The sequence below is a fragment of the Hyperolius riggenbachi genome, chromosome 1, assembly GCF_040937935.1.
Source record: "Hyperolius riggenbachi isolate aHypRig1 chromosome 1, aHypRig1.pri, whole genome shotgun sequence".
Classification (NCBI taxonomy): domain Eukaryota; kingdom Metazoa; phylum Chordata; class Amphibia; order Anura; family Hyperoliidae; genus Hyperolius; species Hyperolius riggenbachi.
Window position 1 is genome coordinate 626,029,899 of NC_090646.1, and position 26,544 is coordinate 626,056,442.

The following is a 26,544-nucleotide window of genomic DNA, read 5'->3' on the forward strand; positions in this document are numbered from 1 at the left end:
AAGCGCAGCATGCTCTATCTCCTGCAGTAGCCGACCCCAGGACTTGACGCCAATTGGCGTTAGGCGGTCCTGGGGCTCCCGCCGCGGTCACGCCCATTGGCACATGACATGATGAGATGGATTTGTGTACTATGCCAACCACACAAATAAATAGGCTGTGTTCCTTGTTTTTCTTTCTCTGTCTGAAAGAGTTAAACATTGGGTATGCAAGTGACTGTTTCTTATTTAGGGACCTGGTTGGGCTATAGCATAACCCTCACTGATGAGGAATTTTTAGGAGTAGGAGGATAGATACAACTGTCTATTCTATAAGTTCATTTCCACCTCTTTGATAGAATAGAAAAAGGGACGGGAGGAAAAACCAGGAGCCCAATCAAGTGCAGTATTGTGAGTTTTAGATGGTTATATCAATGTAGGCCTCTCATTTTAAAAATGCCCAATAAAGTTAATTTCGCTTTATACTGCATAATGGATGGACTGCTTCATTAAGGTAGGACCATCCTTTACTTGTCATTACCAGATTTTTGCTGGCAATTAATGCTTAAAGGGATACTGTAGGGGGGTCGGGGGAAAATGAGCTGAACTTACCCGGAGCTTCTAATGGTCCCCGGCAGACATCCTGTGTTGGCGCAGCCACTCCCCAATGCTCCGGCCCGCCTCCGGGTCACTTCTGGAATTTCAGACTTTAAAGTCAGAAAACCACTGCGCCTGCACGCCCGTGTCTTCGCTCCCGCTGATGTCACCAGGAGTGTACTGCGCAGACACAGACCATACTGGGCCTGCGCTGTGCGCTCTTGATGACATCAGCGGGATCGAGGACACGGCAACGCAGGCGCAGTGGTTTTCAGACTTTAAAGTCTGAAATTCCAGAAGTGAACCGGAGGCGGGGCCGGAGCATCGGTGAGTGGCGGCGCCAACACAGGATGTCTGTGGGGGACCATTAGAAGCCCCGGGTAAGTTCAACTCATTTTCCCCCGACCCCCCTACAGTATCCCTTTAAATAGTCGTACAACACAACATTTGTTCATCACGGGGGCCTCCTACCCTATCCTGTTTGACACTCACCTCTTTTTTACTTTAAGGAATGTGTAAAAACTCACACTCCTTTTAAAAATAGCATTGCAAAATCGCTCAGCAATTGCGTTTTGCCGTTTGAACCAAGCGTTTCAGTAAAGAGCTCTTTAACTTCTTAACGACCGCTCCACGCCAATTGGTGGGGATGCAGCGGCAGCCCCAGGGCCACTCACTGCCAATTAGTGTGAAGTCCTGGAGTGGGGTTTTGCAGGAGATCGCTTGTGCATCTCCGCTTCAATGAGCTATGCTATGCTATCAGTCTCCCAGCGGCGATCGCTGTTCTGTTAGACAGCAAAACCGCCGTCTTACACTGTACATGTACTGGGGACAGCCGGGTGACACGGCTGTCCCCCTGGGAGGCAGGAGAGCGATCGGCTGTAATAGGCTGTTGCCTATGACAGCCGATCGCTGTGATTGGCTGGTGGGGGGAGGGATGTAGAAATATTTTTTTTAAAAAGGTAAATTTATTTAAAATAGAAACAAATATTTAAAAAAATAAACAAACATGCCGGCAGACATCAGAGAAAAGGGGGGGGGGGAATCACTTGTGTGCTACTAAGTTGTACAGCCCTGCAGCGAGGCCTTAAAGCTGCAGTGCCCAAATTAGTAAAAAACATAGCCTGATCACTGGGGTGGGGGGGGGGGGGGACTCTAAAGTCTCTTAAAAATCAGCTTTTTGCTTCAATAATCTGTTTCTCATCCCTGCCCTACCTAAAACGCTGCATCCCCACGACTGTAATCTAACTAAATCCCCCCCAAACTCCCCGGAGGGCAATTCTGGGCAGCGCTTCCATGAGAGGCAGAGCTTTCAGCCGCAGCTCTGCCTCTCGGTGCATCTATCAGCCCGGATCGCCGCCCCTCTCAGTGAAGGAAGACAGAGGGGCGGGGGAGAGGCGGAGATCCGCCGCTGATAGACGCGAATGGAGGCAGAGCTGCGGCTGAAAGCTCTGCCTCCTCCAGCAGCAAAATCCACGACCAAGAAAGTCGTGGATTTTGCGGGGGAGAGAGAGGGGGGAGTTAGGGGGGATTTAGTTAGATTACAGCCGAGGGGATGCAGCATTTTAGTTTGGGCAGGGATGAGAAACAGATTTTTGAAGTAAAAAAAGGATCTTTCCTTCAAGCCTGGTGTGACAGACCAAACTCTAACTATAAACGCCTGCTTATGTGAACTACAGCAATGGATGAATGACAACTGTCTGAAACTAAATGCAGACAAAACTGAAGTCCTTCTGATTGGAGGGCAGAGCATGACAACAAAACAACTTCACTTGCAGTCTTCACCACTGGAAATAGGAGGCACAGATTTACGCAGCTCTAATCATGTGCTTAGCCTGGGAGTTCTAATTGATGAGGATTTAAACTTCAGAACTCAAATCTCTGCTGTGGTGAAATCATCCTAATTTTACTTTAAGAACATCGCAAAAATCAAGCACCTCATCCCCCAGAAGATCTACCAACTTTAGTTCATGCCTTTATTACTTTCCAACAGGACTACCGCAATACTCGCTACACTGGCCTTCCAAAAAAGGACTTGTACAGCTGATAAAGAATACTGCTGCCAGACTGCTAACCAACCAACCCCGTCACTGCCACATAACGCCAGTCCTGCATTCCCTTCACTGGCTACCTATAGAATGGAGGGTCCTATTCAAGATCGACCTACTGACATTTAAATCCCTGAATAATCTGGGCCCTGGATACATGAAAGATATGTTACAGCTGCGTAGCAATCCCCGCATTCTCAGATCCACAGGTTCTAATAATCTAGTCATACCCAGAGTCCACTTGGAAACTATTGGTCCCAGAGCCTTCTGTCATGCTGCCCCTTCGTTTTGGAACTCCTTACCTCAACAGATCAGGATAGCTCCATCCCTGGACGTGTTTAAATCCAGACTGAAAATCCACCTGTTCAGTTTGGCATTTGCAGAAATATAACTTTTGTTGTGTGAATACTTCATCCTACTACCAATTACTGAATCTGAGAGAGCCTAAACGCTTTGAGTCCTATGGGAGAAAAGCGCTATAGAAATGTTATTGTATTTATGAGACTTTAGTGTCTCTTTAAGTGGTTAAGTCAACCTTGGTACAGTGGTGCAGACTATATACAGTGCTGCCCATAATTATTCATACCCCTGGCAAATTGTGACTTAGTTACTTTCAACCAGCAAGTAATTTTTGTTGGGAAATGACTTCGGTGTCTCCCAAAAGATCTGCAAAAAAACCTGAGAAATGTCTTTTTCCACTATAATGCCTTTTGTACATCGTCTTATTATCTTATGTCATTTCCCATCAAAAAATTACTTGCTGGTTGAATAAAAGTAACTGTAAGACAAAATTTGCCAGGGGTATGAATAATTATGGGCAGCACTGTGTGTGTATATATATATATATATATATAATTATTTAGGCTACTTACACACCAAGACGTTGCATTTTACGGGACGTTATGGTCGCATAACGTGCCCCTAATGCAACATATGGTGGTGTTGAAGTTGGACGTCAGATTGAGCCGCGTTATGCACCTCTCAAAGCAGCCGCTCCAGGTTAGTAGGAAAATAAGAAAAAGACACAGAGAGCCCAATATGGTGTAGTATGCTCAGGACAATAGTGGATAATGTAATGTGAGAAGGTTATACTCACAAACAAGGGTTACCACTGAGGCAACTACTGTGAATGCAGGTGAGGAGATTAGACCTGTCCTCACTCAGGGTTAAGAAGTCGCTCTCTGTAGATAGAAGAAAGGTAGGGGTGGGTCCCCCTTCCACCAAGGGAGGACACTATAATGACTTTGATGAACAGAGGCGCCAGCAGAATAAAAACAACAATTAAAAGTTTTAAAATATGCTGGGGAGGCAGTGGTGGACTTACCTCCGAAAGCAGACTAGACTACTTGTCTGACATAAATAAACAATTTATTAGTACCCCAATAGATGCAACGCGTTTCGCAGGACCAAGCTCGCTTCATCAGGCAATAAAACAGGGGACAAAACAGTAGCTCTCAGGTAGCACATATAGCGCCTCTGGGGCTCCAGGTTAGTGATAGGAAGTCCGGATCTTTTTAAGGATTCGGATCATTTGAATCGGATCATTGAAAAGATCTGGATCTTTGAACCGAATCATTTGAATCATTTTACTAGGGAAGCAGACTTAGTGAAATGACTAGCGGGACAGGACTTTCCCTGCACTGTACATTCTGTATGTTCCTGTTTCTTCCAGACAGACTTCCACTGTGAACCGAATCTTTCATTGTGATGATCCGGATGATTCGACTCACAAAAAAGATCCGGATCAAATGAACGATTCGTTCATGATCCGGACAACACTACAGTCCTACCACGAGTCTCTGCAGTGCAGTGAATATTAATTAGCCATGTGGCTGGCGGCGGAGGAGGGGAGACCTCCTCCTCCAACATTACTGAGCATGTGCAGTCTAACGCTGCTTAGCCCAGTATAACATACAGCATGCAGCACTTTGTTTAAACGTGCTGCGTTACTATGTAACGTAACGTGGGCACTGTGAACAGCACAATTGATTTTACAGTGCTGTGAGTTAGGCTGCGTTAATGGCTGCTGTAACGTGGGACTTTAACGCCCCACTGTGAAACCAGCCTTACCGTACGTGTTGCTTCGGTGCTGCTTTTCCTGAATTACTGAAAATTTTGCAAACAAAACCGATTCTTAAAAATGTCACATTTACAGTGGTTTGCAAAAGTATTCGGCCCCCTTGAAGTTTTCCACATTTTGTCATGTTACTGCCACAAACCTGAATCAATTTTATTGGAATTCCACGTGAAAGACCAATACAAAGTGGTGTACACGTGAGAAGTTGGACGAAAATCATACGTGATTCCAAACATTAAAAAAAAAAAAAAATAACTGCAAAGTGTGGTGTGCTTAATTATTCAGCCCCCTGAGTCAATACTTTGTAGAACCACCTTTTGCTGCAATTACAGCTGCCAGTCTTTTAGGGTATGTCTCTACCAGCTTTGCACATCTAGAGACTGAAATCCTTGCCCATTCTTCTTTGCAAAACAGCTCCAGCTCAGTCAGATTAGATGGACAGCGTTTGTGAACAGCAGTTTTCAGATATTGCCACAGATTCTCGATTGGATTTAGATCTGGATTGAGACTGGGCCATTCCAACACATGGATATGTTTTGTTTTAAACCATTCCATTGTTCCCCAGGCTTTATGTTTAGGGTCATTGTCCTGCTGGAAGGTGAACCTCCGCCCCAGTCTCAAGTCTTTTGCAGACTCCAAGAGGTTTTCTTCCAAGTTTGCCCTGTATGTGGCTCCATCCATCTTCCCATCAACTCTGACCAGTTTCCCTGTCCCTGCTGAAGAGAAGCACCCCCCCCCCCCCCCCCCCCCCCGAGCATAATGCTGCCACCACCATATTTGGCAGTGGGGATGGTGTGTTCAGAGTGATGTGCAGTGTTTTCTGCCACACATAGCATTTTGCATTTTGGCCAAAAAGCACCATTTTGGTCTCATCTGACCAGAGCACCTTGTTCTACATGTTTGCTGTGTCCCCCACATGGCTTGTGGCAAACTGCAAACGGGACTTCTTATGCTTTGCTGTTAACAATGGCTTTCTTCTTTCAATTCTTCCATAAAGGCCAACTTTGTACAGTGCACGACTAATAGTTGTCCTATAGACAAATTCCCCCACCTGAGCTGTAGATCTCTGCAGCTCATCCAGTCGCCATGGGCCTCTTTACTGCACTTCTGATCAGCGCTCTCCTAGTTCGGCCTGTGAGTTTAGGTGGACGGCCTTGTCTTGGTAGGTTTACAGTTGTGCCATATTCCTTCCATTTCTGAATGATCGCTTGAACAGTGCTCCGTGGGATGTTTATGGCTTTGGAAATCTTTTTGTAGCCTAAGCTTGCTTTAAATTTCTGAATAACTTTATCCCTGACCTGTCTGGTGTGTTCTTTGGACTTCAAGGTGTTGTTGCTCCCAATATTCTCTAAAGCCGCATCTACACGCGTAGATGTGGCCGCGACGTTCCTTATCAATCGAGCCGCTGATGCGGCTCGATTGATAAGATCCGACAGGACGGATCTCCCCACCGCCGATACCCTGCTCGCTCCCCGCGAGGGGACAATGGCAGGGAATCGAGCGGAAGATAAGTGGGGACGAGTGGGGAATCGAATCCGGCGCACGAACGTGGACGCGGCGGGTACGTGCGGGGACGCGGAAGAGGCGATCTGGCGGCTAATCGAGACGTCGGATCGCCGCCTCATCTACACGTGTAGATGAGGCTTTAGACAACGTCTGAGGTCATCACAAAGCAGCTGTATTTGTATTGACATTAGATTACACACAGATGCACTCTATTTAGTCATTAGCACTCATCAGGCAATGTCTATGGGCAACTGACTGCGCTCAGACCAAAGAGGGCTAAATAATTACGCACACCCCACTTTGCAGTTATTTACCGGTATTTGTAAAAAAAAATGTTTGGAATGAAGTATGATTTTCGTTCCACTTCTCACGTGTACACCACTTTTATTGATTCATGTTTGTGGCAGTAATCTGACAAAATGTGGAAAACTTCAAGGGGCTGAATACTTTTGCAAACCACTGTATTGGGCATGCGGCGGGAGCCTCCGGGTTCAGTTTCATCAGGCTACTAGTTAACAATTAAACAAAAGGAAGAGGTGACACAGTGACCCTTGACAGAAACTAGTGCATAGAGCAGTCTTTAGTATTCATGGCTCAGTCTCATGTCACACTAAAAGACTTCACTGTTTGTCCTACAGGAAATGAATCGTGTGGTGCTAATGCTGGTGTCGCTTATAGGAATACTGTTAGCTCAGCAATGAAACTGTCATAGTTTAACCACAAAATGTAAACTGCACAAACAAACAAAACCTTAAAAGGAACCTGAACCGGGTAAAATTATCCTACTAATATAATAAATGGGAAAGTTCGGATGTTTGGATGTTTGTTACTCGATCACGCAAAAATGGCTGAACGGATTTGAATGAAATTTGGCACACACATAGTACATTACCTGGAATAATAGGATACTTTTTATTCCCATAACAAAAAAGAGACAAATACAAATTTCACTGGAAAATGTAAACTGCAGCCATTCTTACACTGTTACACTGGAGGTGTGTTTAGCTTCTAAGGGTACAATGGTTAATTTGCATATATTCAGCAGTGATGCTCTGGGAGACATCTCAAGCTCACTTCAACCTGAATGATCACAATTTCTTTCTGTTTTAGGAAAGCAAACTTTTGTTTTTCTTAACATCTTAGTAAGGGGGCTTTTAGGACCATTGTAGTCCCTTACACACTCCAATGAGTTCTGGGTCACCATGAGCTTGCTGGTTAGTCTGTACCTCTCGGTGTTACAAGCCCTACTGCATAGAGCCAAATTAATCCATGCTATGCACTGATGAGGATCAAACAATCCAAAACAGTCTGTATGCATGTTGGATTATTATGGCTCTGTACAAATTAACAAGCTGACACATCATTGCATTCCAGCGGTTCTGGAGGTGTGTTTAGCTTCTAAGGGTAACAATGGTTAATTTGCATATATTCAGCAGTGATGCACTGGGAGACATCTCAAGCTCACTCCAACCTGAATTATTGCAAATTCTTTCTGTTTTTAAGAAAGCAAACTTTTGTTTTTCTTACACTGTTAATGGTAGGGCTCTCAAACTTTGCACAGTTGGTCGTTGGGTGACTGACTAGGATTATTATTCAGAAAAGTGTTTGGAGCCTTTAAAATCCAATCAAAATTCACCTATTGATTTTCAAGGGTAATATTTACATTTCTGCCATTCTTGCACTGTTAATGGCACAAGCCTCAAACCTGGTATAGTTGATCATTGAGTGACTGGGGTTCAATTTCAGAAAGGGGGTGGAGCCACAAATAGCCAATCAGATTTGTTTCATTCCAATGCAAATTATTGTTGCCAAACACCGCAAAGCTCACAAACTTGGTAATTGAGTAATTGATTAATTGTGTGTTAGGGTTAGGAAAGTGGGCACAGCCAACACCAGCCAAATACATAAGCGGGCAACGCAGGGTCATAAGTGGGCAGAGACAAATACAAATTTTACTGGGAAAATGTAAACAGCAGCCATTCTTACACTGTTAATGGTAGGGTTCTCAAACTTTGCACAGTTGGTTACTGGGTGACTGGGGTTAATATTCAGAAAAGTGGGTCGAGCCTACAAAAAACAATCAAAATCCACCTATTAATCTTCAAGGGGAATATTTAATTGATTCCATTCTTGCACTGTTAATGGCACAAGCCTCTTGCACTGTTAATCACCTGTACCTGGTACAGTTGGCCGTTGGGTGATTGGGGTTCAAATTCAGAAAAGGGGTGGAGCCACAGCCAATCAAATGTATTTTATTTCAATGCAAATTATTTGATGCCAAAGACCGCAAAGCTCACAAACTTGGTCATTAAGTAATTTTGTGTTAGGGTTAAAAAAAATAGGCGGAGCCAGCACCAGCCAAATACATACCTGGGCAATGCCGAGTCTTCAGCGGGCGGAAAAAAACAAATTTCACTGGGAAAATGTAAACTGCAGCCCTTCTTACACTATTAATTGTAGGGTTCTAAAACTTTGCACAGTTGGTCACTGGGTGACTGGGATTAATATTCAGAAAAGTGGGTGGAGCCTACAAAAACCAATCACAATTCACCTATTGATTTTCAAGGCAAATATTTAATTGCTGCCATTTTTGCACTGTTAATGGCACAAGCCTCAAACCTGGTACAATTGACCATTGGGTGACTGGGGTTAAATATTTAGAAAAGGGGTGGGGCCACAAACAGCGAATCAGATGTGTTTCATTTCAATGAAAATTATTCATGCCAAAGACCACAAATCTCACAAGCTTGGTCATTGACTATTGACAATTGTGTGTTAGGGTTAGAAAAAGTGGCCACAGCCAACAGAAGCCAAATACATACCCTGGAAACATTAGGACATCAGTGGGTGGAGAAAAATACAAATTTAGCTGCCAGAATGTAAACTGCAGCCATTCTTACACTGTCTGTCAATGGCAGGGTTCTTAAACTTTTCACAGTTGGTCACTGGGATTAATATTCAGAAAAGTGGGTGGAGCCTACAAAAGCTAATCAAAATTCACCTATTGATTTTCAAAGGAGTGGAGCCACAGCCAATTAGATTTATTTCATTTCAATACCAATTATTGATGCCAAAGACCGCAAAGCTCACAAACTAGGTCATTATTGAGTAATTGTCTGTTAGGATTAGACTAACCAGCAAGCTCATGGTGACCCAGAACTCATTGGAGTGGGTAAGGGACTACAATGGTTCCAGCGGTTCTGGAGGTGTGTAACGGTACAATGGTTAATTTGCATATATTCAGCAGTGATGCACTGGGAGACATTTCAAGCTCACTCCAACCTGAATTATCGCAAATTCTTTCTGTTTTAGAAAGCAAACTTTTGTTTTTCTTAACATCTTAGTAAGGGGGCTTTTAAGGACCATTGTAGTCCCTTACACACTTCAATGAGTTCTGGGTCACCATGAGCTTGCTGGTTAGTCTGTACCTCTCGGTGTTACAAGCCCTACTGCATAGAGCCAAATTAACCTATGCCATGCACTGATGAGGCTCAAACAATCCAAAACAGTCTGTATGCATGTTGGATTATTATGGCTCTGTACAAACTAACAAGCTGACCCATCATTGCATTCCAGCGGTTCTGGAGGTGTGTTTTGCTTCTAAGGGTAACAGTGGTTAATTTGCATATATTCAGCAGTGATGCACTGGGAGACATCTCAAGCTCACTCCAACCTGAATTATCGCAAATTCTTTCTGTTTTAAGAAAACAAACTTTTGTGTTAGGATTAGAAAAAGTGGAGAGAGCTAACACTAGCCAATTACATACCCGGGCAACGCCGGGCGACCAGCTAGTTTAAAATAAACACATGATGTACCTGCAAATGAATATTCTATAGTTACCTCACTGTCAGTTTCTCTCAGAAGCTCACCATTTTCTTCTTACAAGATTCTGTCAGAACTGAAATATATCGGTTGCTGTCAGTTGTATATCAGTTACTGTCAGTTATAACTGAAATGATAACTGATTAGCAAGGTAATGTCCATGTTTCCCTATGGCTCAAGTGGGCGATATTACAGTTTAACAGTGTGCTGACCAAGAAGCTGTTACACGGTTATTGCCATTTTTAAAATGGAGGATGGAGAATTCCATCAATCACAGTGGACAAACAGGACGCAGGAGAGGAGAAAGAGATTGATGAGTAGACAACGTGGGAGGTAAATATGACCTGTGTATGTTTATTTTTGACTTTTAATTTTCAGTTCAAGTTTGCTTTAAGGGTATGTTTCCACTAGAGATGTGAGTTTTCATGCAAAATTTGCATGTGAAAATGCAAATTTTCTTTACCGTGCATTTTAACCCTTTCAATCACTAAATGATGCAGGAAGGAAGTCAGAATATGTAAAACACACAAAAAATCACACTTTACAACATACACAAATTTCCTATCAAAAACATTACGAGCGATTCACATTAACCTGCAGCGTTTAGAAATTAGCAACAATGTTGTGCAGATTTTTTTTTCTGCATGCAAATTCTGGATCCAATGGAAACTGGCCCATTGAAAGTCATTGCTATTCAAATTCATGTGCAGAAAATGCACACTAATTTGCATGTACTAGAAACAGTCCATGAAAGCCAATTGCAGGTAAAGCAGTTTTCCCAGTCCTGTGAAGGCACCATGTGACCTGCCTTGTTTATCTGTGTAGAAGCTCATTCTTTAGTTGGTCTCACATAAATCACTTTTTGAAGTATTTAAGCAGGAGCTACTTCCTGCAGGAGAGACTTCATTGCTGCAGGCTGCACATTTCTCAGAGTCCAGGGTTTACCACATAGCCTTGCAGTGTGAGGAGGTTGGTGATGCAAGCCGACTGGCTTTCCTATAGAACCTGCTTTTAACATCTTAAAATTGTAACATTCTCCCCCCCCCCCCCAAATAGCACCATAAATATATATGTTAACCCCCCTCACCCTTTGCTTTACCTGGTCTGTGTGCCTACAGGCCCATACACACGTCGGATTTCAGCGAACGACGGGTCGTTTGAACGTCCCGTCGTTCGCCCGCTAAATCGGGCGTGTGTACAGGCTGTCGTTCGCTTGATAAGGGTGAGTTTGAGCGATCCGCCGGGCTGATCGCTCAAACTCGCCCTTATCAAGCGAACGACAGCCTGTACACACGCCCTATTTAGCGGGGGAACGACGGGACGTTCAAACGACCCGTCGTTCGTGGAAATCCGACGTGTGTATGGGCCTTTTGCCTTACTTTTAGGACCTGTGCAGTGCCGCTGGAATTGTGGGTATATTTTCATTTTCTTATCTCAGCATGCAAATAACAGAAAGCTTCCCATTTTGATTAGATAATGATACTATGACCAGAGGGTAATATAATCAATCCTCTTTTGAAGGGTTTACACAGTGATGTAAGCATATTGTCTAGGTGACGTTTGCTGAAGCTGAAGCCTATGACAGCTGATCACAGTGATTGGCTAGCGAGGGGAGGGAGGGTTTAGTGAAAAGAAAAATAAAGAAAGAAATGTATTTAAAAATAAGTGAAAAAAAATACAAAATGAACACTGTGGGGGAGGGGATGGGATCAGACCCCACCAACAGGAAGCTCTATTGGTGGGGAGAAAAGGGGGGGGGGAATCACTTGTGTGCTGTTTTGTGCTGCCCTGCAGCTTGGCCTTACAGCTGCAGTGGCCCAATTAAAAAATGGCCTGGTCACTAGGGGGGTTTGACACTACGGTCCTTAAGTGGTTAACCTGTGGTCAGCATTTGTATCCATCATCAGTTGTAGTATAGCACGGATATTTTGTTAGACAAAGCTCTGTGTTACAGCCTGGTTCAGGCCATTTGATAATCCAGGGTTCTGTGTGAACAGGGCTCGTAGCAGCCGAGTCTCGGGTATGTCATGGTTTGGCCCAAGGGCTCTTTATTTATGGAAGCATGTAAATGCCAAACACCTTCTTGCTGTTTTATTTCAGTGGAATGAGACCATTGAGCTGTTCCGTGCCGGCATGCCACAGAGGAGACATCGGGTGCACTTCAAGACCTATGATAACTGTTTCACAGCCGCGGATGCCGCGGACTGGCTGCATGAGCTGCTCCAGTGCAATCAGAACTTTGGGCCAGAAGTGACCCGAGCCCAAACCATTCAGCTGCTAAAGAAGTTCCAGAAGAACCACGTCATAGAGGATGTGAAGGGCAGGTGGGGGAAAGAAGACTTTGAAGATAACGGCAATCTTTACAGGTGAGCTCTACAAATCACAGTCCCGTTCTGTGTGGTTGTCATTCATCATTAGCGATGGGCTGTATAGGTTAGGGAAATTCTCCTACTGGAGAAAAAACAGAGAACAATGTGATTGATTTGATCAGATTGATTTAGCTGGCCACAGTCATGTCATCTTGTCCTTTGCCTGGTTTAGCCTATTGAAAGAACATAATCAAGTGAACACAATCAGCCAGATGTAAATGTAGCCAGTATATGACCTTGTCAGACAGATCACAGGCCTCTCTGTGTATCCTTCTTAACCGCTTTTGGGCAGCATTAGTTGAAATCTACACCCTGTTTGTGTCCATCTAAGCCTGTCAGGGCGTAGATTTCAACTTCTGCATTCTGCAAGGACCCGCCGCTACTGCCATTTGCGCTGCTGTCCCACAACTGCAGCTGACTCACCCTGCTGAGCTCCGTGAGACGTTCAATAGCTGATTTAATTGGCTCTTAACTCCTTGATCAGTGTGAGCCAATCTTATTGGCTCATAGTGATCACAGGGTCAGGAGCCAATGAAATCGGCTCCTGACCGGCTAACAAAACTCTGCTGTCATAGCGATGGTAGAGTGAGTGAGCTTTAGTGATTGGTGACGTCAGTAAGCCCGGTTTTGGTACCAGCGGTCTCTGGTACTTGAAAGGCCAGAGACTGCTGGTACTGAAGTGGCTAAAGTGGTCTAAAACGCTGACATAATATTAAATAAAAAACAGGTTTTCTTACTTTTTATATACCATAGAGTTTTAATACTTAGGCACAAATGCAAATATGATTATTCATTTAGAAATTACAAGTTCCCAAAGTACAATTTTTTTGCTCTAAAAGCTGACATTGCATTTTATTCATAACTGGTGTATTCATATTGTAATTTACCGAGCAATGTTTTCTGAGTAGCTGTCTGTGTTCTGGAGTGTCTGAATTGCCAGAGAATGTTTACATTCCTCACCTGATACAATTAAGTAAACGCAAGATAATGTTATCTCCAGTTAGGATGTGTTCAGCTTTCCCTGCAGGGAGCTTGTAAGTCCTGCAGGGAGCTTCCAAATCTTGTGTTTAACTAGTTGAATGCTGTAGTAAAAAAAAATGGTGGTAGTATATAATATGCTGTAAATAATCTTTTAGAGCAAAGAAGAATTGCTGTGTTTCATACCACTTTAATGTGGGATAAAACTCTGTCATAACATTCAATAAAAATGTGTTTCCTACTTTTTATTAACCTTAAAGAGAGACTGAAGCCAATTTAAATAGCAGTTTTTACCTCTTATTTACTTTAAGGATCATTGCCAGGCCTAAAACGCTGCATTACCTCACCCGAACGAGGCTTTTATAACCCCCAAATTCCTCGGGGTAAAAACCAGCTTGCGCTTCCTGGTAGAGGCAGCGCTTTCTGCAGTAGCTCTGCTTCTCCTCGCATCAATCGCTGCCTCTCCCCGCCCTCTTCTTTCACTGAGAGGGGCAGGGGAGAGGCAGAGATCTGCGGTGGATTGATGCGAATGGAGGCAGAGCTACAGCGGTAAGCTCTGCCTCCCCGGGCAGCAAGATCCATGATTTTGAAAGTCGTGGATTTTTGCTATAGGATTTGAGGGTTACAAAACCCTTGTTCTGCCGCGGGATAGTGGCGTTTTAGTTCTGGCAATGATCCTTAAACTAAATAAAAGATTAAAAACTGCTTTTTAAGGTGGCTTCAGAGTCTCTTTAAAGTTACCATATTTGGTTTTGTGCACAAGAAATATTGTCTGTTTACAAATTATAAGTTCCCAAAGTACCGTTTATCTGCTCTGCAATCTGCCACTCCATTTTATTGCATAGCTGCTGTATTCATACATTCAAATCTATCTAGTGATCATTTCTCAGCTATTTTCTGCTTTTACTATGTATGGCAGCTCAGTTACAGCGCACTGATGTGAACTGACCGCAATACGTGTTAGGCTCAGGCTGTCTGCATGTATAGATTCCTTTGTCATGCACACCTGTAAACTCACCTATTGATTGCTGGGTTTGTGCTCCCGTCTACTCCGTTATGTTATTGCCATGTGAGCGCATGTCAAGGCTATTATTCTCTTCCTTACCCCTCCTAATTCATCATGCACTGCACCATTGTCCCTCCCCCAAATCACAGCAGAAGGCTCTGTCTTAATGATGGGGGGAGTTGCAGGTTAAAATACACGCCTGTCTTGACTTCTTTGGGCCACAGGTGACTCCACCCCCTCCTTTGCAGTGCATGTTTCTGAGGATTGCCAAAGCTCTAGGGCAGGAGTAGGGAACCTATGGCTCAGGAGCCAGATGTGGCTCTTTTGATGGCTACATCTGGCTCACAGACAAATCAGTAGGGGTTGATTCAGTCACTAGTCACTAAACTACACTGCTCAAGCAGCACAGCTTGGTGTGGCAGTGCAAGTGAAATTTTCAATGTAGGCACGCTACTGCTGTAGCATGCCCTACTAACTTACTTGCGCCACCCCAAAAAGAACAGCCGCTCCAATTGACCCACTCTGGACCTGTCAAGTCCAGTGACTTTGTAGGACGAGATCCCCACACTTTGATTGGCTCAATAGGCTGCCTGTCACTTGATGGCAATGGCAAATCGAATTGAATCGAATCGAATCCCGATCGGACATGTCGGATTTAATCGGATCGTAAATAGAATCGTAGACGAATCGTAAATAGAATCGTATCGTGTAGATGGGGCTTTAAACAATACCAGTTGCCTGTCAGTCCTGCTGATCTCTTTGGCTGAAGTGGTGGCTGAATCACACACCTAAAACAAGCATGCAGCTAATCCAGTCTGACTTCAGTCAGAGCACCTGATCTGCATGCTTGTTCATGGTCAGTGGCTAAAAGTATTAGGCTGAAAGACACAGGATCAGCAGGAGAGTCAGGCAATTAGTATTATTTTAAAAGGAAAAATCCATATCCTTCTCAATTTAGGTTCCCTATAAGACAAGTATAACTCTCTGACTTTCTTTGCAGGTTTCCACCAACTTCTCCACTTAAACCATACCCCAAAAGACCCCCACAGAAGCTGGAGCCGCTTCCATTTCCAGGGTGGAGTGATTTGGATTCGCTACCTTCCCATGGTCATATTCCAGTGAAACCCCTCGTCATGGTATGTGTTGCTTTTTTCTATTTAAAGTGAACCCAAGGTGATAATAAACTGATTATAAAAGATTTTATTTATCCTCCTACTCCTAAAAAATGACTTGTTTTAGATATCCCACGGTTTTATTTTATATGTAAACATTTACAAAGTAGATTTTGTTGTCTCTGCTCACTGGCAGCCTATTAAGTGTCCCATGGTTAAAATACATGAACTATTGACCTTTATCTCCTGCTCTCAGAAGTTGTATTCTGCCAGGAAAACTTTTATGGCTGTAATCTGCTTATTAGTAAGATTTACTATTTCCCTACACGGTACCCAGAAGACAGAAGCTGTCACATTGCATGCCTACAAATTAACTTTCAGGCAGCAAAATACAACAAGTAAATCAGCCTGGCTATTAATGTTTTGTACTGTATATACACATGTTTATCTCATCGTGTCACCTCGGATACACTTTAATGTCTTCTAACACAATCAAATAAGTTGCTAGATTTCCTCCCCATCTCATACAGTTGCCATTTGCATTCCTTTGTAGTTGTCAGATGGCAGTTTAGTAGGGAGCTCACTGTAGATGCTGCTTGGTTCTTTGCTGAACAATCCATTCTGTTCTGTGGAGGAGGCGATGAGTGGAAGGCTCCGCCCTGCAGGGTCTTCAGTATAACTTCCAAAACTGCCATGGCAATTTCCATATGTAGGTCATTAATGATACTGTTGACGATATCAAACACAGGTACCAGTGCAAGGTTTTCACCTGAGCCCGTCACAAATAATATTCCGAGGTGGGGAAAATCTAGTTTGGGTAAGCTTTAGGCTTTTTTCACATATAGGGCTTGATTCACTAAACCGTGATAACTCATAGCTATGGCTATGATATGGCTGGATAGTGTAATGGTTAAGCGTTCTGCCTCTGACACAGGAGACCAGGGTTCGAATCTCGGCTTTTCCTGTAAGCCAGCACCTACTGCCTTTCCCCTAACATAAGACCTAGCTGCGCTCCCCCATTCTCCCCCGCCCGCTGCTGCTGCAGCCGATTTACCCCTCCTGCTTCTGCCCCTATTCTCCAGAAAGTTGGATCCCCCTACGGGCCGCGGCTTACGCTGTGCATAATTCAGATGGATCAGCAGTTAAGGCAGCTAAACTTGGACAATAACGGAGTCCGTGTACAGGAAGTGATCTCTGTTTACTTCCTGTAGAAGGCAGAGCTGTTACTGTATAACTTTAGCAGCCTTCACCGCTGATCGGAGCCCGGGCTGAATTATGCACAGCGCTAGCCGCAGCCCGCAGGGGGAGCAGAGTTTCTGGAGGAGAGGGGCAAAAGCAGGGGCAGTAAATTGGCCACAGCAGCGGCTGTGTGGTGGCGGGGATGGTTATCTGCTACTACTAACTAGGGGATCTGGCTATATACGTGGGGTGAGGGGGATCTGGCTATATACGTGGGGTGAGGGGGATCTGGCTATGTACTGGGGGATCTGGCTATATACGTGGGGTGAGGGGGATCCGGTCTATGTACTGGGGGATCTGGCTATATACGTAGGGTGAGGGGGATCTGGCTATGTACTGGGGGATCTGGCTATATACGTAGGGTGAGGGGGATCTGGCTATGTACTGGGGGATCTGGCTATATACGTGGGGTGAAGGGGATCTGGCTATGTACTGGGGGATCTGGCTATATACTGGGGGGATCTGACTAAAGTGGGATCTGGCTACCCCCACATATGTAAGACCTCTCAAAAATAAGCCCTAGCACATATTTTTAATGAAAAATTAATATAAGACACTGTATTTTTTCGGGGAAACACGGTATTCAGTGAGAACAAGACTCCCTGCTACTGGCACTAGAGCGCACCCTGGTGGCTGCAGCTCTGGCACTTTGAGTCACCGAAGCCACTGTGTTGTGTTAAAAACAGGAACAGAATGGAAAGAAGAATGGCGCAGTCCTTTGCACGACTATTGTGAAGCATGCAGTTAATGAAAAGTATGCGTGCATTTTGCAGTAATGCAGTGCATTGGGATGCCGCACACCATTAGGCCGCACTGTGAACATCATGTAGGTTTTGCATTGCAGTGCGACTTTCCGGGCTATAATGCGGCCATTACGTCGCACCACTGTGAACGTAACCTACATCTTCTGTCTCTTGCCTTATGATTACCATTAGTGATATCCTAGGCCTTTTTAATATGCCTCACCTCCTGTCATTTTTATTATTAGTCTGTGATGGTGATAAATATTTACAGTCTTCCTCTTTCCACTTATTCATGCAAATGTTATACTTTTTTGTGTTTGTATAATTTTCCAAATGTATTCTAATAGGCCACCTGCTGCACTTCAGTCTCCATGGCTGATGTGCTTTTATGCTAATTTATTCCCAGGTTGCATAATGGAGAAATGTTAATTAAGCTTGCTTCCTCTTATCCTGTATCGCCAGCTCTTCAGTTCTCAAGCACTGTAAGAATTTCTGCAGCCGAGAGTCGAATTTTTGGCTCGAGTGTTTGTCAGGCGGTATGTGAAGGCTGCTCCTCAGTGATTGCTGGAGATGCTGGCTCATTAAATGAAATGAAAAGGGAACCAGAGACGAAGCACCCTTGTGTATTTTACCATATATATCAGTAAGAACATTAGAGAAAACACTTGCCCTGCTCTCTGTGTCATCCTCCCTGCTAAAAGTGTCCGTTATCAGCTGTGATAAGAATCCCGGACAGAGCATTCAGTCTGGCTTTGCAGGAAATAATTATAGCTGAGTCATTATAGCGGAGCCACAAGGGGGCAGGCTTGGGCTTGAAAAGACACCAGAGAAGACAGACTCAGCTATAATCTTTCCATAGCAAAGCTAGACTGAGTGCTCAGTCTGGGATTCTTATCAGAGGTGATAACAGTCAGATTAAACAGAGAACAATGAAACTAAGAGCAGATTAGGTGTTTACTGTCATGTTCCCACTGATTTATAAGGTAAAATACAAGAGGGTGCTTCATCTCTGGTTCTCTTTAAGCAATGCAGATTGTCTGGCTGTCCTGCTGATCCTCTGCCTTTAGTACTTTTAGCCATATACTCTGAGCAAGCATGCAGATCAGGTGTTTGACTTAAAGAGAATCTGTATTGTTAAAAATCGCACAAAAGTAAACATACCAGTGCGTTAGGGGACATCTCCTATTCCCCTCTGTCACAATTTCGCCGCTCCCCGCCGCATTAAAAGTGGTTAAAAACAGTTTTAAAAAGTTTGTTTATAAACAAACAAAATGGCCACCAAAACAGGAAGTAGGTTGATGTACAGTATGTCCACACATAGAAAATACATCCATACACAAGCAGGCTGTATACAGCATTCCTTTTGAATCTCAAGAGATCATTTGTGTGTTTCTTTCCCCCTGAGGGGGGAGTGCAAAGCAGAACCACAACACTGAAGAACTTGGCAGCCTTCCAGACACAGGCTGACAAGTCTGACAAGGGAAAGATACATTGATTTATTACAGAGACTGTGATAGTACAAAGTGCTGCAGTAAGCCAGAACACATTAGAATAGCTTTTGGAACTTGCAGGATGATAAAAAACAGGATGCAATTTTTGTTACGGAGTCTCTTTAATGGGGTCCTAAAGAGGTACCCACTTTTTCCTCAAACCAAGAAAAAGTAATTGACTCATATATAAGCTTCTTCCCAGTATAGCCCCCTCCACAGTAGTCAGATGTGCCCCCGGTACAAGTCAGCCCCCTCTCCATAGCCAGATGTGCCCCAAGAATGATTAGCTGTGTCTCAAGATGCCGCTAGATGGCATCATAGATATGAGGCACAGCAATTGCCACACAGGAAGAATCAGGTTGCTTGCACGCTCCACAAGCCAGGGGACACAGGTAGTCTTGAGCAGAGCACTCTGCACACCGTGTTGCAGGGGATGCGGGGTACGGACACAGCAGGGAGCCAGCTGCCAAGAGCAGGATCACTAGTGCACAATCATTTCGCTCCTCTGCCAGTAACAAAACCTATTCCACCACCTGTTCTGCTCTACTGACCCGCATATAAGCCGAGGCATTTTTTTGTTCTGAAAAATTAGGCTTATATACGAGTGTATAAGGTAACTAATCTTGGGCTTCATGCAGCCCCCTGGAGTCATCCTGTGCCCTCGCCATCCTTCCGAGACCTTGGGCCAGCAGTGGCCACCCCTCCAAAGCTTGCTGGTCACCACCAGTTAGCAGCTACTGCACCCTGGTGGGAGCGCCTGGCCCACTGCATCCTGCCTGACCCTGCCCACATATCTGGGTGCTGAAGTGTGGTGACGGGCGAATTCGAGCTTCCAAATTTCCATAACTGGAATTCGAACACCAACAGTAATACTGTCCGAATTTCACCGGCATGTGATTCAGATGGCAAGGCTATTGACGGAATAGGCAGCATTTCCCCGCTAGAATCGCATGCGGGGAAATGCTGCAGATTCAGCAGTGGTGGAAACAGGCTCTCAACGGCCCTATAAAGTCTGCATATTATCCTAACTGTGGGCACTTATTCTGTGTCTGTACACAGCTTAAAGAGAAACTCCAACCTAGAATTGAACTTTATCCCAATCAGTAGCTGATACCCCCTTTTACATGAGAAATAGAATGCATTTCACAAACAGACCATCAGGGGGCGCTGTATGATTGCTTTTGTGCTGAAACCCCTCCCACAAGAAGCTCTGAGTACCGCGGTACTCTGGGCAAACTGCCACAATGTAACAATGTTCACAGACAGGAAATGGCTGTTTACAGCTGTCTGTAACAGCCAGAACAGCTAGGAGCAGCTACATAACCTGCCCACAGTAAAAATGTCACCATGTAATAAATGTCAAAATGTAAATCAGGGATTTTAAAGATTTTACAATGAGCAAACACTGACTAAATCATTTATACATAATTATGGTAAAAATGAAGCACTTTTTTTACTACATTATTTTCACTGGAGTTCCTCTTTAACATTTTACAGTGGTAGGCCCAGGCTTCATGGATTATGCATGCTTTCTGCTGATCTCCAACCTGTATTAATCCAGGCCATATGTCTCACTGGGCCAGATTTATCAAAGCATTACTGACCTTTTTTTCTTCTTAAACAGTTCTAACCGACAGGGTGAACTGTTCTGCATGATAATAAGAAACTTTTAAAATCCGCCTTAACCTCCTTGGCGGTAACCCCGAACGTAGTTCGGGGTAAGCCGCCGGAGGGTGCCGCTCAGGCCCTGCTGGGCCGATTTGTTTAATTTTTTTTTTTGCTGGACGCAGCTAGCACTTTGCTAGCTGCGCCAGCACCCCGATCGCCGCCGCGCGCCCGATCGCCGCTATCCGGTGCGGCGCGTGGCCCCCACCCCCAGACCCCGTGCGCTGCTTGGCCAATCAGTGCCAGGCAGCGCCGAGGGGTGGCCCAGGACTCCCAATGACGTCCCGACGTCAGTGACGTCATCCCGCCCGTCGCCATGGCGACGGGGGAAGCCCTCCAGGAAATCCCGTTCTTTGAACGGGATTTCCTGATCGGAGATCGCCGAAGGCAATCGAAGAGGGCGGGGGGATGCCGCTGAGCAGCGGCTATCATGTAGCGAGCCCTGGGCTCGCTACATGATATAGAAAAATTTTTTTAAAAAAAAACTGCTGCGCTCCCTCCTGGCGGATTTTTTTATACCGCCAGGAGGGTTAATAGTGGCAGTTTAGTGTGAATTTCTAGAACTGCACTACAGTTAAGAAAAGTGCAAATCCATTCCTAAACTGCTGCAGATTTTTGCAGCAGTGCAGGCTAGGAAATTATTTGTGAAGTGCCCCCCCTGCTGAATTCCTCACTCAGAGCCTGCTAGTATCAATACAGCCGATGTGTTGGTTACCTCAGCAACAGCAATTTCCCTCACACACTGCACTGTCTGAGAAACCTTCTTAAAGTGGTTTAAAACCCTGACATAATATTCAATATTTGCACGTGCCGTCCTCTCACCCCCTGGTCACACTCCCGCATCCGCCCTCCACACAGGTCAGAAAGATCTACTGCATGTATGTATCAAGATATGTGACGTATGTTTTCTTGCCGTAATGGTGAAAATCTATGGGAAATAAAAGCGTTCTTAGGAAGCTGTGCGCAGACTGTCTTTCATGTACTGTGGAACCTGTTTGTCTATGCCATAGTCTGGATGCACGCCTCCCTGCTTGTGCCATAGTAGCAGTGAAGTGGATCAGGACGGAGGTCCTACATTGAGGTGCAGATGACCTATGCTGAACTCCCCCTTTTGCTGAGTGCCAGGCAAATCAGTTTCTTTTGTGTACATTAAAGTGGTTTAAAACCCTGACATAATATTCAATAAAAGCACGTTTACCTACTTTTTATATGCCATACGGTTATCATATTTGCATTTGTGCAGAAGTATTATTATTCATTTAGAAGTTATAGGTTTCCAAAAGTACAGTTATTTTGCTTTGTGAGCTGACTTTGCATTTTAGTAATAACTGGTTTTATCCGTTGCTGTTTTGCAGGCAGACATGCTTTCAGTGTCTCTCTGTCTCCAGCAGCTCCTGCACAGTCAGAGAATGTGTCACATTCCTCACTTGATACATTTAAGTAAACACGAGATAACATTATCTAAAGTTCGGATTCGTCTGCAATTCACTGCACTCAACTTTTAAGCTCTGTGTGTAACCCTTCGAATGATGGTCTAGTAAAAAAAAAAAAAATGCTGGTTGCATATAATATGCTGTAAATAATATTTTAGAGCAAAGATTAAATGCAGGGTTATAGTCCACTTTAACTCCTCCTATTTTAGAACAATTTAAGAAGGAAACTGCACTGTCTACTGGTTTCTTAAAGAGAACCAGAGACGTTGGTAAAAATTTTTTATACATACCTGGGGCTTCCTCCAGCCCCATAAGCCTGGATCGCTCCCACGCCGCCGTCCTCCGCTGCCTCTATCCGTCGGTACCGGGTTCAGTTCGGCCAGTCGACGCACGCGTAGTGCGTCACTGCCGGCGGACACGACCAATTTTCCGCATGCACAGGGGCTCCCTCCATACTACGCAGGCGCATGATTAAGGATATGGAGGGAGCCCCTGTGCATGCAGAAAATTGGTCGCGTCGGCCAGAAGTGACGGGACCCAGTACCGGCGATAGAGGCAGCGGAGGACAGCGGCGTGGGAGCGATCCAGGCTTATGGGGCTGGAGGAAGCCTCAGGTATGTATAAAAGCTTGTCCTATTTTGTAATTTGCCTCGTCTCTGGTTCCCTTTAAAGGACTTCCGAGTCCTAATAGGAGACCTCATTCTTTTTTTCTTTTACTCACCTGGGGCTTCTACCAGCCCCTCTCTGCCATCTCAGTCCCACGCTGCAGCCCCAGTCCTCCTCCATGTCCCTACTGGCCACTCGCAATGATGGCGACTCGCCGGCGGGGTTGGCCCTTCTGTGCCTGCGTGTCCACTTCATCTGGCGGGTACTGCGCCTGCACAGTAGGTGTGTGTGCAGGTGTAGTACATGCCAGATGATGTGGACGTGTGGGCACCAGTGCAGGTGCTGAAGAGCTGCCCCCGCCGACAGGTCACCATCATTGCGGGCGGCCAGAGGGGACAACAAGGAGGACTGGGGCTGCGGCGAGGCACTGAGGCGGCCAGAGGGCTGGAAGAAGCCCCAGGTGAGTAAAAAATATGATTTCCTATTTAAACAGAGGAACACCAAGAGCCCCAATAGTGTAGTATGTATTGACAAAGGGGGTAATGACAAAGAGTAATAGTTGTTATACTCACAAACATGGGTCACCAATAGGCAACCACTGTAAAGGCAGGTGGGGAGATTATCCTGACCCCACTCAGGAATAAGAAGTCGCTCTCTGTAGATAGTAGAAAGGGTCGCAACCCTCCACCAAGGGTGCATACAATATTATATAAGAGAGAACAGAGGCGCCAAAAGGCGCTGAGTGTCGTTTGTTTTGCTAAATGCTGTAACTCCTTTTTCTATTGTCTGAGGAAGCGGGCGCTGACCTGTGAAACGCGTTGCTTTGTTTTATCTGGAGTTCGTTAATAAATAGACTGAATGTACAGTCGTGTTGTGCCTGCTTGGAGGGGGTAAGTCCACCACTGCCTCCTCTAATTACCAAGTTTTGGCTTTTAAGCTCCTTTAAAACCCCTTTTATCCTTTTGGCGCCTCTGTTCTCTCTTATATAAGATTTCCTATTTGGCCTTGGAAGTCCTTAAAGATGTGTGAGACAGTTCTGCAGGGATTTCTAAAAACCTACCAATATTTTGTCTGACACTCTTGATAAATGTCCCACGTGAAACCAGATGTGTCTCAGGTCATCTGTGTGTCTTGCTATTTACAGTTTCTGGCAGTAATGGTAGTAGCTAATAAATCAATAAATCAATAAAACATAACTTTTATTGTGCATTTGTAAAGTCCCACATCAATCAAACATTCTTCATATACAAATCGACATCCCTCTTGATGCGTAACTCTGAATTTGTTCTTACAACTGTTAGCCCTACACATCAAGATGTCTGTTCATCTTATATGAACAATGACTGATTTTTTTATGGGTGCGCAATAAAGTTATGTTTTATTGATTTATCTGATACTGTCTTGTTAACCTCAGATGTTATATGCAGCTACCGCTGCCAGTTATCTGTGAAGGGGCAGACTCTTGTCTGTATATGTAACTGCTGGTTTTTCTAAATATGTAAGATGGCTACAGTTTATACGACGCTATTTACAAAAATAGGGCTAGATTCACAGATTAGGCTACAGAGTTGAAAAGGAATAACCGCAAACTCCCCTCCTCCCCCAAAATGTAACAAATAAGAAATAAAAAGTGCTAAAATAAATTGGCTTGGAGCACTTTCAAGCCTCTTAATAAATTGGCTGGCAAAGGGTTAAAGATATAATAGGTGAAAATGTATATTTATTTATTTATTTTTAACTTTTTTCCTTATTTTCCCTTTAAAATGCATGGAAAATAATGTAATCACTCAAAAAAAAAAAATAAGAATCACCCCACAAAAAGCCTAATTTGTCCTGAAAAAAAAAACAATATATAGATCATTTAGGTATGATAGATAGTGATAAAGTTATTGCAAAGGGGTAAATCTACTTTGCAAACATTTATAGAGACTCTGTAACAAAATCTTCAGCCTTATTTCTTTTATCCTATAAGTTCCTATACCTGTTCTAATGTGGACTGGATTACTGCAGCCTTTTCTAGTTGCACTGTCTCTGTAATATATCTAATCTTCTTTTCTTTGTCAAGCTTTGTCGACCCAAGAAGGAATGTGCTGCCTCTGCTGTGATAGGGAGAAGTTATGCACTCCCCCTTCAGGCTCTGTGTGTGTGCTGTGTGTATGAGTCACAGGCAAGGTCTCTGCTCACAGCTAGCCTGTCTGAGGCTTAGGGAGCTGTGACCTTGTGAACAACTGTGAGTGCAGAAAGATCAGTTCAAAGCCCAGACAAGCAGCAACACTGGGAGTAAGTGTAAGCAGCAGTCAAGTCAGGCTTGAGAGGAGCCACTGCAAACGGGCACCTGCTCTGATGATGTTTATCCTGTTTGACGGCCATCTTCATTGTTTACAAAAAATAATGAATAAAACAGTTTTATCACCAAGAAAGCAGCGGGGAGTGGCGAAAATGTCACAGAGGGGGCTAGGAGAAGACAACAAACAGGCTGGTACGTTTATTTATGTAAGATTTTCACAATACAGATTCTCTTTAAACATAAAATAAAACTATGGTATATCTAAAAAAACAAACAAAACAAAAACACATTTTAAGAGTAGGAGGATAGAAGAGGATAGATACAATTGTTAATCTCATCCGTTTATTTTCACCTCGGCTTAACCTTGGTAAGCAGAATAACGTGGGTAAAGTCTTATGCACGATGAGTAGAGTAATGCATTGTATGTAATGTATTTCATTACGCAAAGCTTGACTCATTGTGCGGTAAGACTTTACCCATGTTATTCTGCTTACCGCAGCGCAGTGCATACTTCCCTTAGAATGGTAACTACACTTCAGGTAACATGTTATGCACAGACATGGCTTATGATATGAAGTCCATGTATAATATAGAATATAAAGTTACCGTATTTGAAATATCTTAACCTTTCTATGATTTGCTTTTCTACTCTCCCAGAACTCTGAGCTGTGGTATAAACGTCACAGCATTGCTATCGGAGAGGTCCCCACCTGCCGCCTCGTGTATCGCAGAGAGCTGACTGCAGCCAACATTGAGGAGATCTGGAAATCTAAGACCCTATCACGGTAAGTCTGTTCTAACCTCTGTACTAAGAAATTAGTGTACCTGAAGTGAATTCAGGGGGCCATATTGGAAATAGAGGCATGTTCCCTGCTCTATGCCATGCCTCTCTGCCCCCCCCCCTTCCACACTGCGCTCTCATCCCCCTCCCCCCAATCTGCGCTGCAACCCCCCCATGCAGCTTGTTTGTAACCTCTAGGGAAAGGGGCGTCCCTTGCAGGAGAGGCACTCCCTTCCCTCCTCTCATTGGCCCTTCGCCGCTTACTCCCCTCCCTTTTCCCGCCTTTCTGAACTCCAAGCTTTCAGATGAGCGCACAGAGCTCTATCTGCAGCGTCATGACCCCTGAAAACAAAAGTGAGCTGTTACAGGCTTCGGGGGGGTCAGGGAGCGGCAGTGGTGGATGCAACCTGATCTGGATTGTGCCCCCGAATACTTAAAGATGCCGCCAGGGGTTCACTTTTAACACTTCCTTTTTATACCTCAGAGTGTGGAAGATCAGTGATATGCTAAAAATTCTGCGAATATGCAAATGTTATGCAAATTGATGCTGCTTAGTAAAACATCCAGCAACTGCTTTTGATTGGTCCATTTACAAGCTATGTAAAATTTAAATCTCATGAACCATCCCTACAGCTAACACATTTACTGAGCATTCTTCAGTATTGTGTGTGTGTGTGTGTGTGTGTGTGTGTGTGTGTGTGTGTCTCTGAGCGCGCGCGCGTGTGTGTGTGTGTGTATATATGTGTGTGTGTCTGAGCGCGTGTGTGTGTGTGTGTCTGAGCGTGTGTGTGTGTGTGTGTGTGTGTGCGTG

The 26,544-nt window shown here is 44.4% G+C and overlaps 1 protein-coding gene across 4 annotated transcripts in view; it reads left to right on the forward strand.

Annotated features, from left to right (window-relative positions):
• DEPDC1B (DEP domain containing 1B) overlaps positions 1-26,544 on the forward strand; it is a 189,516-nt gene that overhangs the window by 26,275 nt on the left and 136,697 nt on the right. For all 4 annotated transcript variants that reach the window (XM_068271829.1, XM_068271827.1, XM_068271828.1 and 1 more), the window contains exons 2-4: positions 12,125-12,390; positions 15,378-15,513; positions 25,610-25,737. In XM_068271829.1, the coding sequence (XP_068127930.1) occupies positions 12,125-12,390; positions 15,378-15,513; positions 25,610-25,737 (530 nt within the window). The remainder of the gene's footprint in view (positions 1-12,124; positions 12,391-15,377; positions 15,514-25,609; positions 25,738-26,544) is intronic.